Here is a 19,383-nt window from a genome sequence, read left to right as displayed (position 1 = left end):
ATCCCACGGTGGACATGGCTGTTTTTGATTGTCTTTGAAAATACTAGTGGTGGTGGTCGACGGTAGAGAGCGTTGGTGTAGATGATGAAAGTAGTTGCGGTTCGTTGCAGTTGGTGAATTGAGTGATGGAGAGGGAGAGTTGTGGAGTTGGTGCCCTCCCTCGATGAGTCATTGGACTACCTGGAGGTTCATGTAATAATAAAACATAGCTCTATCATCAATAAATTGAAGTAATTCTACTGCTTTTTCTTTCTTTTTTTGGTTTTAAATAATGGTTTCTTTTGTACGCAAAATGTTTTTCCAGATTCATGTAGTTTTAATTTGCACAGAGGTCTCTTTGCCGGTCAAATGTTTGTTACTGATGTGTGTTGCATTGTCCTTTTTATTTTGTATTTCATTTTTATTGTGTGATAATAAAAATAATATTTAATGACACTGATTTTAATTATGGTTCGACAGATTTTTATATTTTAGAAAAACTATTAATGAGTTTGCATTTTTTTCCCCCATAGCGAAATCTGTTGCATTTAGTAAAATCGCATTGGATAACGTTGCGCCAGTGATTAATTAGGCTTGATGATGGCAGATACTTTAGAAACGATTACTGTGGCATGGAATGTTGTCTCGCGCACATTTTTCAAACCCTTACGCGAGAAAGTAAGTTTTCAAAATTATTCATGCTCATTGTGTTCATCTCTTTCCCGGTTATCTACTTTGAAGAGGGAAGTTTGTAATTTTATTTTATAACACCCACTCATCAAGGGCTCGAAATTGGTATCACTTCGTATATAATTAGCCAAGTACCAGTCATCCCTACTTGAAAATTTATAATATTATAATATTACTCTTATTATAATATCATATTATACGAAATCTGCTAGTCTCAGATAACATAAGAATCAAAAGCCTGTAAGTATTTGACATGTGACTCTGGAAACTGTTATTCGTTTCCTCTGGCATCATGTTCGCAGAGGTGTTTAGTTTTCATATTCAGAATGGTGGGGTGCTAATTGATTTTAACTATATTACTAGAAGCACTTAGCGCCTGATAGTAGTAGTAATTTTTCATTGTTTCTTATGCAGTTTTTGTTAGGCGTAATCGGAGTTTGTTAACTTTGAGGATGATGAATGCATTTTTAATGCATATATATATAATTATTATTATTACGGGCAACTCTAGGGAGTCCTTTAGACTCATCGGAGGGGGGGGCTAAACATCATGTCAAGAACAACTATGCAACAACCACACAGTATATATCATTCTTTGCTTTGAATTCATTCACAGTCATGGCAGTGGTACTTGGCTAGTTATATACTTCGTATATAACTAGCCAAGTACCAGTCATCCCTACTTGAAAATTTATAATATTATAATATTACTCAATTATAATATAATACTATATGAAATCTGCCTGTCTCAGATAACATAAGAATCAAAAGCCTGTAAGTATTTGACATGTGACTCTGGAAACTTATTCGTTTCCTCTGGCATCATGTTCGCAGAGGTGTTTAGTTTTCATATTCAGGATGGTGGAGTGCTAACTGATTTTAACTATATTACCAGAAGCACTTAGCGCCTGATAGTAGTAGTAATGATCCATTGTTTCTTATGCAATTTTTGTTAGTCGTAATCAGAGTTTGTTAACTTTGAGGATGAATGCATTTGAGGATGAACGCTACTAGTCACAGGCCATCTTTTGGACTCTACTCCTGAATAAACTACTCTCTGATATCTCTCCATCAACCACCCTCCTATCCATCTCACCAACCCTATATCCATCCTCATATAATCATATAATAATAATAATTATTATTATTATTACTATGGGCAACTCCAGGGAGTCCTTTAGACTCATCGGGGGAGGCCCTAAACATCATGTCAAGAACAACTATGCAACATCCACACAGTATATATCATTCTTTGCTTTGAATTCATTCACAGTCATGGCACCCAAAACAGACTGGCAGCTTATTCCACTCATTCACCACTTTCCAAGTAAAAAACCTAGTTCTAAAACTCTTGCTAACCACACTCTTGCCCAGTTTCCGTGGATGGCCCCTAGTCCTCCCACCACCAGTCCTGTTCTGTAAAATATCCTCTGAATTAATCTTATAGAAACCCTTCAGTAATTTGAAAGTCTCAATCATATCACCCCTTTTCCACCTATCAACCAATTTCTGCAACCCACAAAATCTTCAGCCTGTTCTCATAAAGTTCATTCCATACACCTGCTATCATTTTTGTCACTCGCCTCTGGATCCTCTCCACCTTCTCCCCATCAAGAAGAAACCCTAGTGTCCAGATCTGGGCACAGTAGTCAAGATGGGGTCTTATCATGGCTAGATACAGAGGAATAATAACTTGCTTGTCTCTGCTCGTCAAAGTATTCTTCAGTAACCAAGTGATTTGATGGGCTGATTTAGCCACTTTTGCAGTGTGCCTCCTAAACTTCAACTCGTTATCCACCAACACTCCCAAATCCCTGGCCTCTTCAATCTCCTGGAGTACAGATCCGCCAAATGTGATATACTGCTGCTAATCTTTTCACCCCAAAATGCATAACCCTGCACTTTACCACATTAAATTGACATCCATTCTCCTTAGCCCAGAACTCCAATCTATGAAATCATCCTGCAAAATTTTGACATCACGTGCATTCACTATTGTGCTGTCCAACTTTTCATCATCAGCAAACAAATGAACAGTTCCTCTCAGATCCTTTCCTATATCGTTAATGAACAAATTAAATAGTAGTGGTCCAAGAACAGAACTCTGCGGCACGCCACTAGTCACAGGCCATCTTTTGGACTCTACTCCTGAATAAACTACTCTCTGATATCTCTCCATCAACCACCCTCCTATCCATCTCACCAACCCTATATCGATCCTCATATGTTGCAGTTTACTGATTAGAATTCCATATTGTATCCTGTCAAAGGCCTTAGCAAGGTCCAGCAGTATCACTAAACCGATTACCCTTATCCAGTTCAGCTGTCACTGTGTTATAAAACGTGAGCAAGTTACTGAGGCATGAACTACCCTTCACAAAACCATGCTGTCCTCTACAGTATCCCATTTTCATTTACCCATTCCTGTATTTTTCTCTTGACTACTTTCTCCAATACCTTGACAATGACTCCTGATATGCTGATCAGTCGGTAATTCGCAACAGCAGTCTTGGAAGCTCCTTTATGCAGTGGAACTATTTTCTCCTCTCCCCCCCCCTCGAGATCAATCTAGACCCGAGACTCAAATTAAACAAAATGGTCAAGGGCACTGACAATTCTTTAGCCTCTTCACATAAGACCCGAGCTGGTATACCATCCAATCCCACAGATGTATTCACATTAAGGTTTTGTAATATGCTATTCACCTCCATTTCATTCACCTCAATTCTCATATAAGCTATTGGTTTCTTCATTCATGCAATATCACCACCTGGATGATATACCCTTGCAAAGTGCTTGCTTAGTAATTCCACTATATCAACTGATTCAGTTATCTCCCTACCATCGGCATTCCTTAAAATTATTCTGCCATATACATTTTTTCTTTTACTTGCAGCATATCGAAAAAATGTTTGAGATTTTCTTTAGCTTTCTTGGCTAATTTCCTTTCATAATCCCCTTTTGCTTTTCTTACCACACTCGTTGCCTTTCTGGCCTGTGATTTATACTGTTCGTGTGCCTGCAGGTCACCTTTCTCCTTACATTCCCTCCACAATTGTTTCTTTTTTTGCAGCCCAAACTTAATGGTGTTATTCATCCATTTAACCCCTACTTGATTTACTATCTGGACTCTAGGTATACAGTCAGCCATTATCTCCTTCAAATGTTCCTTTATCTCTTCCCATGCATTGTCAACCTCCAGCCCTTGCAGTTTTACATGCCATGGCATTGAACCAGGCAATCTCCTAAGCTTGTTATACTTACCAGCTCGGTAATTCATGTACCTTGTCTTAATTGAAAATTCCATGCATTTAGCCACCTCCCAGGTCAACTTATGCTCATTCTCACCAATCGGTGGCATTGTGGTCATATTCAATACAGTCAAATTCTCAGATGCAATTACTAGGTCAAGCACTCTTGAACCCCTAGTATATTCTATTACATGCTGTCTCAGGTAGTTAACCCTTAATAACTGCATAAAATCCAATTCCTCCCATGTGTCCTTTCCTCCTTCCAGTCAGTGTTACCATAGTTGAAATCCCCCATAATAATTACCCTCCACTCATTGCGTCTATTTGCTTATGCATACTCTCTCCACCATCTATTCCATCACCTGGTCTATAGCAGAACCCAACTGTATATTTTGTTCTATTAGTCTCATTCTCACACCAAATAGCCTGAAATGTGCTCTTTTCACTATCCTGCAGTTCAGCTTCTATTCTCCTTGGCTGCAGTTGTTCAGCTAACAGCAATAACACTCCTTTCCCCATTTTTTCTCTCTGTCCCTCCTGAACACACTATACCCTTCGCATTCTATCCCATTAGCTATATCATCTTCTGTCAGCCATGTCTCATTAATGCCAATAACCTGTGGCCAGGAAGAGCCAACCAAGGCCAAAAATTCTTCCTTCTTGTTCCTAATACTCCTGGCATTAGTATACATGAAGTGCAGAAGCCCGTTAGTCCCACCCCTATCTTGATGCCTTATACTAACAATCCCATTCTGAATTGTCATCCTTTGTACTAGCTCGAGCATATTATACACATTCTTATACTCAACTACCTCACTGATGTCTGCATATCCACTTGGCTGCGCTGCCTATTTCTTCATTATACTGGACAATTTCCACGAACTCCTCACAATTCCAACTGTTTTGTTTCATCTATATTTTCAATTGTCTTTAAAACTCTCTTCATTGTATGTAAATATATATGTTTTAAGGTCTTCCACCTCCCACATTTTTTGTTTTATATGAGTGACGTTTTGGCTGATAGTGGTGTTATTCATACCTCACCCCCATAGTTTATATGATTGTAATTGTGCTTTTCGCTCAGAAATGGTGTTATTGCTTTTTTTTTTTTTTTTTTGATGAAATTTCATTTTTTGTTAGAATTTTACCACTGGAAACTGCCTGAAATTATGCAACAAAAGAGAAGCAAAATTCAAATATTAAATTGTTTGTAAGGATATTTTAGTTTATGTTGCAGTCTCAGCATACATGGCTCTTGTTTTTGTTGCAGTCTAATATTTCATAGCTTACAAAGCATGTTGATTGTTTTTATTTTCATTGCATTTTGCATGACTTAAAACTAAGTTTTTTAAATAAGATCAAAGACTATTCAACAATTACTATTGCAACCTTACTATTGAAAATGGTTGGTTCCCATTCTAAATTGCATACTTATTCAAACTTTACATACAATGAAGAGAGTTTAAAGACAATTGAAGATTTAGATGAAACAAAACAGTTGGAATTGTGTGAGGAGTTGATGGAAATTATCCAGTATAATGAAGCATTAGTGGCAGAGCAGCCAACTTTATTGTTAAAAGGTGATGCTTTACTTGCATTGCATTGGGTGAGCATGATGAAGAATTATCCTTTCCAGCTATCTTCTATCTTGGAAACTTTCAGAGGTTTCAGAACTGCCTTAGAAGAATGAAATGTTGGATATTATTATTATTTTATTATTCGTGACACTCCAAGGAGTCCGAAGACTCATCGCGGGAGGACACCTATTGTACAACTCTCCGTCTCCACCAAGCCTCTACTACCAATCATTTACATAAGCGCCATCTACTGCCCACCACCAGCTAGTATTTTTGTCTGTAAATTGCGTGTGTTCTGAAGGGCCGATTTGGCTGTATGCAGGATAAAAAACCCGAGTTTCCAGGAGAAAAACCCTGCTACCTCCGTATAAGATCGGCTAACTCACCTTTGATTGAAAAAATTCATATAAAGATTCCTCCTGTCATGACTAGAATCGAACTTAGGCCTTTTTCCAATCAAAGGGCGCAATGTACCGTCGTTCTTCCAGTTGTGCTACAGAGTATGCCATATATGATGGCAAATCTTGACAGCAGTTAGTGCTGTCAAAAAGATTATCACTTACTGACGTACAAACAAGTTACATGAAGGCAGTTTATAAATAATTGCATTGAAAGGAGTTATACCAAATTCATTGCATTATGTATAGCAAAGGAAGTGAAACATTTTTGTTTCACTTCTTTTGCAAAGCCAACACCAATACCTATAATATGACAGCTCAATATATGAGCAGGTGGTTAGGTAGAAGAAAAGAATCTGCGTCATGAAGAGTTGGAGTTATATTCGTTGGGAAAATGGTATGGGGAAGACTGTTTCAAAGGACAGAAGGTGGTTTTCTGAGTCTGAAACTGAACTAGGTGTGGATGTTGACCAGTAGCTGATTGTGTTCGTACATGAATTGAGGGAAGTTGAGGAATGGTGGTGACCATTTCAGTGGACCAACAGCAATGGTAGAAGAGAGTACAGTGATAAAGCATATATGGGAAAGTGATTGGAGGGAGTCACCAGAGTGAGGGATCATCTATTAATCAAATAGCTATTTTCTGGATACTGAAGTTCATTCTGAGGTTCTGACATGTTTCATAAACAATATTCTAAGGTGTTAGTTGAGCAGAAGAGTGGTATTGTATAGAATGAATAAAAAAAAAGTTTTTTTAGAGGCTTAAGAAGCTATGAACATATATTTATGTGAGGATAGTCTAGATATGAAAGTTAACCAAAGAAGAGAAAACTCTCTAACCAAGATCAGTTTTCTCTTCTTTGGTTAACTTTGATATGAGAAAACTGATCTTGGTTAGCGAGTGGAATGTTATCAAAAGACACAGATATTGAGGCATTTTGTTTTTTCCATGAAAGAACATAAGATTGTGTCTTGTTAGCATTAAAATTTACTACATTATCTTTACTCCACTTGTAAATAGCAAGAAAATTGGTGTTTAAGGCATTTTCCCTAAAAGATCTGGCTTACGTCATCTGATTGCTACAAGGTTTTGTAAATGAAGAGGAATTGGATTTAACATTTAAACTATGAATAGGATTTGGCATTGGGGAAGATCATTGATATATATACTTCATTCTTATATATATATCAATAAGAGTTCAGGTGAAAGCAGAGTGCTATGGGTACTTGGGCTTTAATAGGAATATCAGACTAGAGGGAACCATCCACTGTGATGTGGAATGAATAATTAGAGTGGAAGCTGATGATGATCAACTCACAGAGAGTAGTAGGAGGGAGGCCATAACATGGCAACTTGATCAGAAAGTTTTGATGTCAGACTCAATCAGATGTCTTAGAAATATGAAGATATCAAGAGCAACCACATGAGCTTCCAAATCTATCCATGGCCTTGCTAAGTGGGTGAGGTTGTCAAAGAGACCTGCGCAAAGAGAATGGCAGAATCCATATTGGTGATTGATATCACGTCAGGTATTACGTTAAACATCCTGTCAGCTGCACCAATTGTTAATAATCACATCAGCTGTACCAGTTATCTCTCTCTCTCTCTCTCTCTCTCTCTCTCTCTTTATAGAGAGAGAGAGAGAGAGATGTTCATGTTCATGTCTGTCAGACTGAACATTTTGCTTTTCACCACAAATTCCTACAAACAAATATTCATTAGTCAGTTCTTTAACAGGCATCTTCTCAAAATATAAAACTTCTTAACTTCCAATATCACCGACGTCTTTGAGACAGATGATGAAACTATCCATTTTGCGTTTCTTCGAACTTTGAAATAGAACATCTCCTTTTATTTACTGTTCATTTGTTGACAGTTTCCCTTTTTTAGTTGAAAGATTTACCTTGCTAAGTTTCCTTTTTCGGAATCCTCTATTAATTTATTCTGGCTGTCAAATTTCTTCAAAAACTTCCTAAACCAAAAATCTTTATTATTATTATTATTATTTAGGCCTCCATGGAGTCAAAAGACTCATCGTGGGAGGTCCTTCCTAAGAAACACAAAGTCTATCAAAACTCATCGAGGGGAGGTCCCCCCCCCCCAAGAAACACAAAGTCTATCATACCGCTCCTTGAACTCATTGACGATTATCGCTCTTACCACCCCATTCAGGCAATGGAGATCAGGAAATCAGGCATTCCATGGTTCAACCACCCTCCATGCAAAGAAACCACTCCTCACCCTCTTGCTAACAGTTTCCTTTCGTAACTTCCAGGGATGACCTCTTAGCATCACTCCTTCCCACTGTTCAACCAAGCGAAAGAACTCCCCAGTGTCAACCCTGTAACCGCCTCTCAACAGTTTAAAGGTCTCAATCATATCACCTCTTCTCCTTCTATCCGCCAAACTCTGCAGTCCACATTCTCTCAGCCGATTCTCATAACTATCATTGTACAGTCCTGAAACCATCTTTGTTATCCACCTTTGTACCCTTTCCACAGTTAATTTATCCCCTTCAAATCCTGGGGACCAAATCTGAGAACAATAGTCCAAGTGTGGTCTGATCAGGATCTTATATAATGGAATGATAACTGTTTTATCTCTGCAGGTCAGTGTCCTTCTCATTATTGCAGCAATCCTCTGTGTTACTTTCACCACCTTTGCAATATGTCCCCTAAATTTCAGGTTTCTACCAATCATCAACCCCAGATCTCGTCTCCCCTACTTTCTCCAGTATAACTCCTCCCATAGAGTATGCAGTGTCCCATCGATGTTTCCCAAACCTCAAGACCTTACATTTTGCTGCATTAAACCGACATCCCCATTTACTTGCCCATCTATCTAGCTTATTCAAATCCTCTTGCAGGGCCACCACATCTGCACTATTACTAATAATCCTTCCCAGCTTCGCATCATTTGCAAACAACTGAATATCCCCTTGCAATCCACAGACAATGTCATTGATATAAAGGTTAAACAATATAGGTCGCAGTACTGAGCCCTGTGGGACCCCACTTGTAACCTCTGCTTCCTTGAAACTGCCCCACCATACACAACTCTCTGATACCTATCGGACAGCCAATCCTGAATCCAGTTGACAATTTGACATCCAGACCCATGTGCTGCAACTTAACACGTTTGCTGCCAACTACGAGTATACTCATAGTGTGTAAACCTGCTTCACAAGCCAGCTACGAGTATACTCGTATGAGGCTTACCACCAGGAACGAGATTATTGTAGTGACCTTGAAGAAGTGAAAATGCTTGGCTTGTGGGGCTAGCATCAAAACTGTGTATTCTCATAGACTGTATATGCTCTGTACAAGCCAACTACGAGTATACTCGTAGGACGCTTACCTCTGGTAACAAGATTATCGTTCTGACCTTGAAGAAGTGACATTGCTCGGCGTAGGGGAACAGACCATGCCGAAGTAGCGTGGCAGCGAACGTGTTAAATATCAGCTTATCATGTGGCACCCTGTCAAATGCCTTTGCTAAGTCTAAGAAAATTGCAGTATATGCCTTTCCCTCATCTAATGCTCTTGTGACTTTATCATAAAAGGCTAGCACATTGCTAAAACAAGAGTGCCCCTTCACAAATCCATGTTGACTCTCATAGATAATGGTCAATCACCCATAAATCTCCTCAGTGAGCATGTGTACTTCATCTAAATGCTGAGCAAGAAGTTAGGTAGTAATGGCTAACATGTTATCCTTAGCAAAAAGAAATTTTCTTTGCACTTAACAGCGATATCTTAGTACACTTAATAATTGTGAATTATTTTTTGCTGCATTCTCAAATTTCCATTCTCTCTCTCTCTCCTCTTGTTTTCTCTTCCATTATCCTAGTACTGAATGCTGTCTGCCAGCTGTCAATCACCCAAAAATCTCAGTGAGCATGCATACTTCATCTAAATGCTGAGCAAGAAGTTAGGTAGTAATAGCCAACATGTTATCCTTAGCAAAAAGAAATTGTCTTTACATTAAACAGCAGATATCATAGTACACTTAACAATTGTGAATTATTTAAACAGCCATTGAGATTATTACAATTATCTGATATCTGGTAAGTGCAATAAATCTCACATACTTTACATTTCATCATCAAATTCCTGATATATGCCCTCAAGGGGTGTACAGGATATGATAGTACTGCATGAAAAACTTACGGCCTTTACTAACTTCCTATCTACAATTTTTCTTTAATCTGTTAGCTGTCAATACTCCAATATTGTCAGATCTTATATTTCTTTCTTCTAAGGCACTTTTTACTGTATCAATCCACCTATATCTTGGTCTTTCTCTGGGTCTTTTTCATGCCAACCTGGCAAAGAACACTTCTTTCCTCTCCCATTCTGTTTAAGTGATTATGCCACCTGAGATTAGTTCTGTTAACACATTCCTTGATGCTGACAGTATTAAGTTCCTTCCTAATATCCTCTCTTCATATTTACGAATTTAGGGACACAAAACACACTTGTTGAAATGATTATTTTACTTATTATTAATAAAATAACTGACGTTTCAACCCCTGTATTGAGGTCATCATCAGAAAAATACATGTGTATATGAAAACAAGCTACATACTCTAGCACTCTACAGAGGTAAATTGAATCTACGCTGTTAATTGATCTTTTCTTAGCCTGACCTCTAGTGGTAAAAAGAAAAACTACAATAAACCCTAAAGTGCTAAAGTCTTCCTGTACTAAGAATTTCTTCTGGACTTGTACAGTTCAGATTGCTATAATAAAATTTTCTTCTGGACTTGTACAGTTCATGTGTGTAGAGGCTTAACTGCTGTGAGGACATCATGTTGGAGGCTTAATGGATTTTTTACAACACTCAAAAAGAATTAAAATAGAATGTAATACTTCCTATATTTCGTCCTAGTCACTAGGACATCTACAGGGATTACAAAAACAATTAATGTAACATATACACAAATAACAAACAATACTAAGCCCAACCACGTGGGTGACACTAAAGTCCTATCTAGGTAGAGTGCCCTCTAAGGGCAGTAGTAGGTGGCCTGGAATGTAAGGTGGGACATCTGGTGATGAGTGTTTCCCAAATCTTCGGAAGTTTAATGCAACCGTATTTATTGAGATTTGGTTGGTTTTTGAGAGCTGCTGCTGCTTCTAAGAAAAGTCTCTCTTTCTTGAATTTGCTGTGGTGGAGCATGGTGGTTTTCTTCCATGATACTCTGTGGGTGGTGTCCAAAACATGGTCAGCCAAGCCTGAATGGCCATAGTTGTGTTTGTAGATGTAAGACTTGTGTTTCTCTAGATGGATGGATGCTGATCTGCCTGTCTGTCTAAAGTACGCCAGCTTACAGGAACTGGGTACTTTGTGAACTCCAGGCAGAGAGAGAGAGGAGGGAGCTGATCTTTTGTAGAACGGATAAGGGTAGCAAGTTTGCGGTGGGGCTTATATGCTGTGTGTAGGTTGTACTGTTTTAGTATCTTGGCTATTTTTTTGGATGTGTCGCGGATGTAGGGTATGGTGATGGCATTTTTAAATTCTTGTTGACGAGAAGGACGGGGAATGGGGGAGGAGTTGATTATTTTTTTGATACTGTGATCGCTGTAGCCATTGGAGAGGAAAGTGCTGTGTATGTGGTTAAGCTCAGTAGTGAGGGCGGTTCCACTGGAACAAAGATTGTGGGCTCTCTTGGTAAGAGTTTTAATAATGCCATATTGTTGAGAGGGGTGGTGGTGGGAGAGTTTGCGAATGTATCTGCCAGCCCAGAGCGGTGTTTCACCAGTACAGCCGCTCTGGGCTGGCAGACCATGCCTTAGATACCCACCATAAAATTCGTTGGAAGAAAACAAAAATAATTCATCGCAGCAAGTTTAAATACGAAAGATTATTCAAAGAATCTTCAGCAGCTCTAAAAAACGTTCCTAACCTCAACAAATTTGGGTGCATGAAACTTCCCCAAATTTGGGAGACTTACATTATGAGAACTTCAGCCCAACTGCCAAGACTACCAAATTAGCCCGCAAGAGGGCACCATTAATACTTTAGGAACAATATTAGTTTCTTGCTTTCTTCCTCATTTGCTTTGTGTTAGTTCGTGAGTGCACATACCATATCTTTATGTTCCTGAAGATGGCAATGTGATGTTGCCGAAATGTTGAAGTTATTCATTAAAGTTATCTTTAATTAATATACCTTATATGCATTGTTAATTCCGTAAACTAATTACCAGTTATGTCTGACCAACGTATAAGCCTTGCTACTAGGATAACATTTAGTTTTATTTTATATGTAGACGTATATATTTCGTGAATGTATAACGAAAATGCATTATTTCTTCTAATCAGAAATTTCTTTACTAATGTTAAATATAGTGAAATCTTTGTATAGTTACAGTCCCCATCACAAACTGTTGTGATTGCGATATTTATTTGTAAAAAGGCCTCGCCTCTAATTTAATTAATTTATTTTTTTTAATTTCTGTAATGTAAACTTGCTGGAGAAGAAAATTGCAGGCTTAGACTTCTGTGGCTAATGGTTCAAAAGATATATTTCAGTGATTACACCACATTTTTTTTATTATTCAGTTATATAAAACACTGAAATAATAGTTCCTGTCAAGTTTCGTAAATCGTAGGATTTACATCTTCAGGGGGTAAATAGTATAACTTAAAGTTTAAACAAGAGAATTAATAAATACAAATCATAACCATCTGGCTATTCATAAAACTCAAATAACAGAATTCAGATATATAACATTATTGACGTTGAACAATACTGGACGATGTCACGTGTTCTTGTTCTCGTTTACAGTATGAGCTCAGATTGAGGTAGATTTTTTATTAGAGCTGACCACACTTGATGGAGAATTAAACCTTGATTTTTATTGCATTGGGTTGGGTTTTTTTAGCATATTAGCAGCTTCTTTAAATTTTCTTATATAACTGTTGCTTTCTATGTATGACATCGTCGTTTTTCTGCCAGAGTACATTGTGTCCAGTGGAAGTGGTATGGAAAGCAAGACCCGTTTTTTGTTCTCTTTTGTATTGTACATCTTTTTGGTGTTCAGCCATACGTATTTCTCCAGATCTTCCTGTCTGTCCTACGTAGCAAATCCAGCAAGAGCAATGGATTTTGTAGACTCCTGGTTTTTTAAGAGGATGATGGGGTGGTTTTGGTGGATGTAGGAATCTTGAGATTTTTTTCATAGGAAGGAAGGCTACTTTTATGTTGTGTTTGTTCATTAATTTGGCTAGCTTATCTGTAACATTTTTGATATAAGGGAGCGAGATTGCGTTTTTGTAATCCTGTTTTATTGTGTTGTTAGCTGGAGGCATTTTAAGGATTCTCTTGATGGTTTTTGTTTCATATCCATTCTGTTGGAGGATTTGTGTTAAGTATTTTAGTTCTTCATTACATCTTTCTTGTGTGCTGGAGATATTGTGTGCTCTGTCTCGAAGAGTTTTAATTAAGCTTATTTTTTGTGAAGGATGGTAGTGTGAGGTTGCATTTAGAAATCTTCCAGTGTTTGTCAGCTTCCCATATACTGAGAAGGAGAGTTTACTTTCTTCATTAACTTCTAATAGAATAGCCAGAAAAGGAAGTTTTTTATTTTTTTTCTTGTTCTAAAGTGAATTTTATGGTGTTGTGCAAATTGTTGAGATAATCTTTGAAATTGATCCATTCATCTGTTGTTCCACTGAATATGATGAAAATATCGTCCACATAGCGTAGCCATATTTTACGATGTACTCTGGCAAAACACGGCGATGTCATGTGTCATACATAGAAAACAACAGTTATATAAGAAAATTTAAAGAAGCTGCTAATATGTGCTAAATAAAAAAACCCAATGCAATAAAAATCAAGGTTTAATTCTCCATCAAGTGTGGTCAGCTCTAATAAAAAATCTACCTCAATCTGAGCTCGAACTGTATGAACAAGAACACGTGACATCGTCCAGTATTGTTCAACGTCAATAACGTTATATATCTGCATTCTGTTATTTGAGTTTTATGAATAGCCAGACGGTTATGATTTGTACTTATTAATTCTCTTGTTTAAACTTTAAGTTATACTATTTACCCCCTGAAGATGTAAATCCTACAATTTACAAAACTTGTCGGGAACTATTATTTCAGTGTTTTATATAACTGAATAATAAAAAAATGTGGTGTAATCACCGAAATATATCTAGAGAAGAAAATATTAAACTTTCAAACAACATTTTCATCCTATTAAAGAACTGTAGTCCTGTTTACAACAAGTGGCTTACATCTCTTTGCCATGTTGCTTACCGTGTCATCAGTAGTGTGCTTGCACGGTCTATACTTCTGAAGAGGAAGTTGAATCAATAGCTAGAGAGAATAACAGGAAGACATTATGAAAAGTTGATAGTTTAAGAGAGAAATACAGTTTAAAGGAATTCTTAAGTCAAATAGGTAGAAAAAGCATTATGAGGGAAACAAATAGTTTCCAAAAATTAACAGATGAATCTCTTTCAAAGGAAGCCAAGTTGTAGTTAGTTAAGTGATATATAGTTTCTCCTGAAGCAACATATAGTTTGTGTTTGATATGTTATGCAGTAAACGTATTCTAGTTAAACACAGTGAACCTGAAAGGAATAAACTTACTGTGTTCAAGGATAAGGAAGAAGTTTCCACAAGGAAAAATTGAACTTTAAATTATCTTTCTCATGTGCCATAAGAAAAGTTGCACACAAATTATTATTTTTTTTTACAAAAAAAAAAAAAAAAAAAAGTATGAGCTAAGTAATTATATTTTAATGGCCATTATTTAGAGAATAAGAAACTACCTTATAAGTCTGAAGTTAACTGCTTTTGCTTGTGTATTCTCATCAAATCCTGTGATCTTGAAGAAAAGAAACCTTGTGTGATGTTTATGTTCTCTAAGTTTGATATTAAGTTTGTGGATGTTTTTTCTTTAGGAGATAAGCGTTTATTTATAATGCAAATCTGTATATAGTGCTTGTGAAACATACATGTTTTACACATACTGGTAAGGTAATACCATAAATTTATACTAATATTAATTGTTTGTAAATAAAGATATTATTTTTAAATTTTCTTTGTCTCTTACTCAATCTCCTAAGTTAACTTATTATAATAATAATATGGATCCGAATCTGTGATATTGACTAAAAATTAATGACCCACTCAGGCATACTATGCTGATATACGTCCATCTATAACCAGGGAAAAGATATACAGACACATTCGTTGGAAAACTAGTCTACCCATGGATTTTGAGTGGAGTTGTGAATAAATGCATGCTTATCCCATATCTGTAATTTCACTAGACATCAGCAGATGCTGTGTTGTCACTGCACTCCTCAGTGATGTGCCATATGAATTTTTGCCAGGTGGTTTTGTTGTAAGCTTTTCTTGAGGCTTCAATTCTCTGCAGACCAGTCACTTTAGACACCCCTTTCATTCATCCATCTCACTGAGAATTTACCAATTCTCCTTTTTCAGAAACTTTACTCGTGTTAATGTTTCAAAAAATCCTTCCTCACAAGTGTTGCAAAAACTGCTCATATTGCAGCAGTGATAAATAGAAATAAGGGAGTGGTGGTGCCACTGTGTAAGACATTGGTCTGATCACATGTGGACTATTGCGCCCATATTTAGTCACCTAGTTTTCATTTTGGTGCAGAAATACTAGTAAGATTCCAGAGATCAATGACCAAAGTAATATTGGGACTCTGGAAGGTTGGTTATACAGAATATTGAGGAAAAGTAGATTGCAGATTCAAGTTAGTGAGGGCATTTTATCAGATTAATACAAGGAGGTATTGAAAAAGAGTGTAGGATGAGAGGGGAAAAATAAGAGGCCATTCCTGGGATTGTATAAATGTGTGGTGGTGGTGGTGAAGGATGTGAGAAGCAGATTTTTTACATGGAGAGTAGTAAGCGAATGAAAACATGTCAAATGTGGTTGTGAATGCAGGTAGGGTACATGATTTCAAGGTGTAATAATAGGATATTGTTAAGCAAGCCTCTTGCAATCCGTCTGCTGACTACATGGTGGTTATTGCAATAATATTTCATTTATCATATCACTTGTGTCCTTGAGACAGAAGAAAATGTTTCTTTTAGCATTCTATTTCTTTGAAATAGAATGTTGTGGTTGCTCCCCCCCCCCCAATTTCAGGCTTTGTCCATTTAATTACATTATTAATCAATCATCCATAGGAGTCACCTTTCTTTAAAAATTCATTTTTGGAATGCCTGCTAACATTCCAGTCGTCAAGTCATTTGAACTTTCGAAACAAAACCTCAGCCTCCATTCTTAATCTCCCTTAATAGTCTCCCGTAATCTCTTTGCTGCACATGTGCAGTTCAGCTATATGGCAGGCAAGAAGTTAATGGTGCTACACTATTGTTAACAAGATGAAGTCATTAGAACACACAGTTGTACATATATTCTGTGATTTAAATGAATGCCACTGCTCTGGTAATGACAATTTTTAAAAATACTTTTTTTTTTAATAAACATTTGATCTGTAATCGATCACATGGAAAATTCAGATCATACAGGGTGTTCGGGATAAATTTGACAGTTTCGTAAGGAAAAAGAAAATCTTCTTTGTATCTATTAAATTTAATGAATTGACAAAAAAACATTACAGGCAGAGTTAATTACAATACTATCAACAAGATTTACTCAAAATAACCACCATTAGCATCGATCACAGCTTCAATTCTGCTTCGGAACCTCGAACAAGCTGATGCTACAGTCTCCCTGGGAAGGGCCGCAAAAACTGTTTTAATTTTATCCATTAACTGGGCTTTTGTATTACTGGAAGTGCGATTGGTGTCTTTTTCAACTGCGCCCCATACAAAATAATCCATGGGGTTAAGGTCTGGGGAGTTTGGAGGCCAAACATTTGGACTGGTGAAGTCGTAGAAATTTTCAGACAACCATTTTTGACTTTTCCCAGAGGTGTGGCAAGGGGCCGAATCCTGCTGCCATACATACGGCCTACCATTGGCTACCCTTGTTATCCTGGGCTTGACTACAGTTAGCAACTCCACGAACAAAGCCCGAATTCCAATGCCAGGGTTCTTCAACACCTGTTCCTGCAGATTTGCGAGGAATTCTGCTGTACTAACGCAATCAGATCGTCTGCTAGGGATCTTTCTTCTTGCTACATCCTCGTAGTCACCATTGCAAGTCTCTAGTTCATGCCTGATTGTTTTTACTGTATTCAGGGAGCATTGGGCAGCAGTCGTAATATCCTTATTTTGATGGCGGGCACGAATCATCATGATACAAGTTATTCTCTTCCATGATTCAGGTGGGTTCCAGCTATCCATCCTTTCTGACATCTTGTATATGAATGAAGAAGGGTCCAAACTTTTAAATGAAGAGAAGTGTGTGTTAATACATGTAACTTACGGAAAAATATAATTAATTATAAATATGTCAAATTTATCCCGAACACCCTGTATATAGTTATTAAAACGAAACTAATAAGAATAATAACATAGGATTGATGACATCACCACGTCTTAGAAGAATGTTCCAAGGAATTGGCAGTAATATTGCCATGCCTGTTTATTAAGAGTCTTACAATGGTGCATGTTCCAAGAGAATGGAAAGAAGATAAAATTGCTCCACTGGATAAAGATGGTGATAAGGCTGTGGCTACAAATTACAGACCATAACTTATTTTTAATAGTATTCCAAACCAACAAAATTATAAAAATAAAAAATAAAAATGTTTATTAACTGACATATTTTCACTGGATTAAAACCATCATCTTTAGAGCACATATGTTAGAGTTAACACATGACAGTGAGTAAGTGAAACAATTCAAATTGTAACAGACAAATGATCTGAAGTCCTAATTTGGCACCCTGTAATGTTGTATAAAAGAAGTATTACAGACTTGTAGGAGTTGATGTTACGATAAGTCTTCCAAATTTTTACTGTCAGATTAATGCAGTCATACAAAATAAAATGTTATTTTGTGCTATTTTTGGGTTACGGAGAAGGCGAGATCAGAGTTGGACGCATTTGCGGTGGAAGAGAAGAAGATAAGTTTTTGCTATTTAGTATAGTTAAATATAGTTTATATTTATAGTATTGTGTAAGTAAAGTAGCTTATAGTAGAGCGTTTAGTTGTAGTAGTTTCCTGAGCACTATTTGAATGATGGCGGCAGCTGCAGCTCCAATTACAAATGGCATGTCACCAAGTCCTCCCCCATTTAAGGACTATATTTTGTGTAACATACTACAGGATTTTGTGGCATGCAGTGCTTGTGGTATGTATGCGTCCCGGCAGTTGGATATGTGGTGGGTGAGAGAAGGGGGAGTGCATATATGCACAAAATGTAGGCAACGGGAGGACCTTAGTGAGTTAGATATTATGATAACCAACCTCATTGAGCCAGAGGCAGGAGAATCTCAACCTATACAGACGAGTAGTATGATAGAGGGTGAGAGTAACGAGCAAAACATGAATGAAAAATAAGAGTTGGGAGTGTGGAAGGCTTGAATGATTATGACGTTTTCGGAGATAGTCTTGATTGGGAGGATGAATGCAAGCAAGGGTGGCTAACTTGCAGAGAGAGAGAGAGGAGCTGGAATGTCTCGGGAATGAGATAAGATGTATGAAAGATGAGATTAGACAAATCAGAGTAGGAGAGAGAGAGAGAGAGAGAGAGAGAGAGAGTTATGGGAATGATAGAAGAGGAGAGAATAGAAACAGAAGAGAAGGAATGAGAGAGCATTATGGGAATGATAGAAGAGGAGAGAATAGAAACAGTAGAAGAGAGGGAATGAGTGAGCATTATGGGAATGATAGAAGAGGAGAGAATAGAAACAGTAGAAGAGGGAGAATGAGAGAGCATTATGGGAATGATAAAGTGTGTGATTGTATGCCAGTTTGTGTTTCATTAATAGTTAAGATCTTGGAGAAATTAGTCAGGGACCATATACAGCATTGGGTAGATGAGGGTAATGTTATTTGTGAGAGCCAACATGGATTTGTTAAGGAGCATTCTTGCTTTAGTAATATGATTGCTTTTTATAATAAAGTGACTAGAGCAGTTGATGAGGGAAAGGCATATACTGCCATGTTTTTGGATTTTGCAAAGGCATTTGACTGGGTGCCACATGATAAGCTGATATTTAAGTTGCAGCACATGAGTTTAGATGTCGGGTTAGTCAATTGGGTTCAGGATTGGCTGTCTGATAGGTATCAGAGAGATGTGTGTGGTGGGGCAATATCAAGGACGCAGAAGGTTACAAATCGGGCTCCACAGGGCCCAGTACTGGGACCTGTATTGTTTAACCTTTATATCAATGACATTGTCAGTAGATTGCAAGGGGGGGAGAAGATATTCAGTTGTTTGCAGATGATGTGAAGCTGGAAAGAACTATTAGTAATAGTGCAGATGTGGTACAGTCCTGCGAATGGATTTGAATGAACTAGACAGATGGGCAAATGAATGGGGTATGTCGGTTTAATGCAGCAAAA

At 37.4% G+C, this 19,383-nt stretch overlaps 1 protein-coding gene across 1 annotated transcript in view; it reads left to right on the top strand.

Annotated features, from left to right (window-relative positions):
• The first annotated feature begins 519 nt into the window (after positions 1 to 519).
• mr (anaphase promoting complex subunit morula) overlaps positions 520 to 19,383 on the top strand; it is a 292,827-nt gene continuing 273,963 nt past the window's right edge. Inside the window, exon 1 of the mRNA XM_090406339.1 lies at positions 520 to 657. Coding sequence (XP_090262465.1) covers positions 577 to 657 — 81 coding nt within the window. The 5' untranslated portion in view covers positions 520 to 576. The remainder of the gene's footprint in view (positions 658 to 19,383) is intronic.

This window comes from Typopeltis vanoorti, chromosome 16 (assembly GCF_054136105.1).
Source record: "Typopeltis vanoorti isolate ZY-2024b chromosome 16, IOZ_Tvanoo_1.0, whole genome shotgun sequence".
Lineage (NCBI taxonomy): Eukaryota > Metazoa > Arthropoda > Arachnida > Uropygi > Thelyphonidae > Typopeltis > Typopeltis vanoorti.
This window is presented reverse-complemented; position numbering and strand designations above follow the sequence as displayed.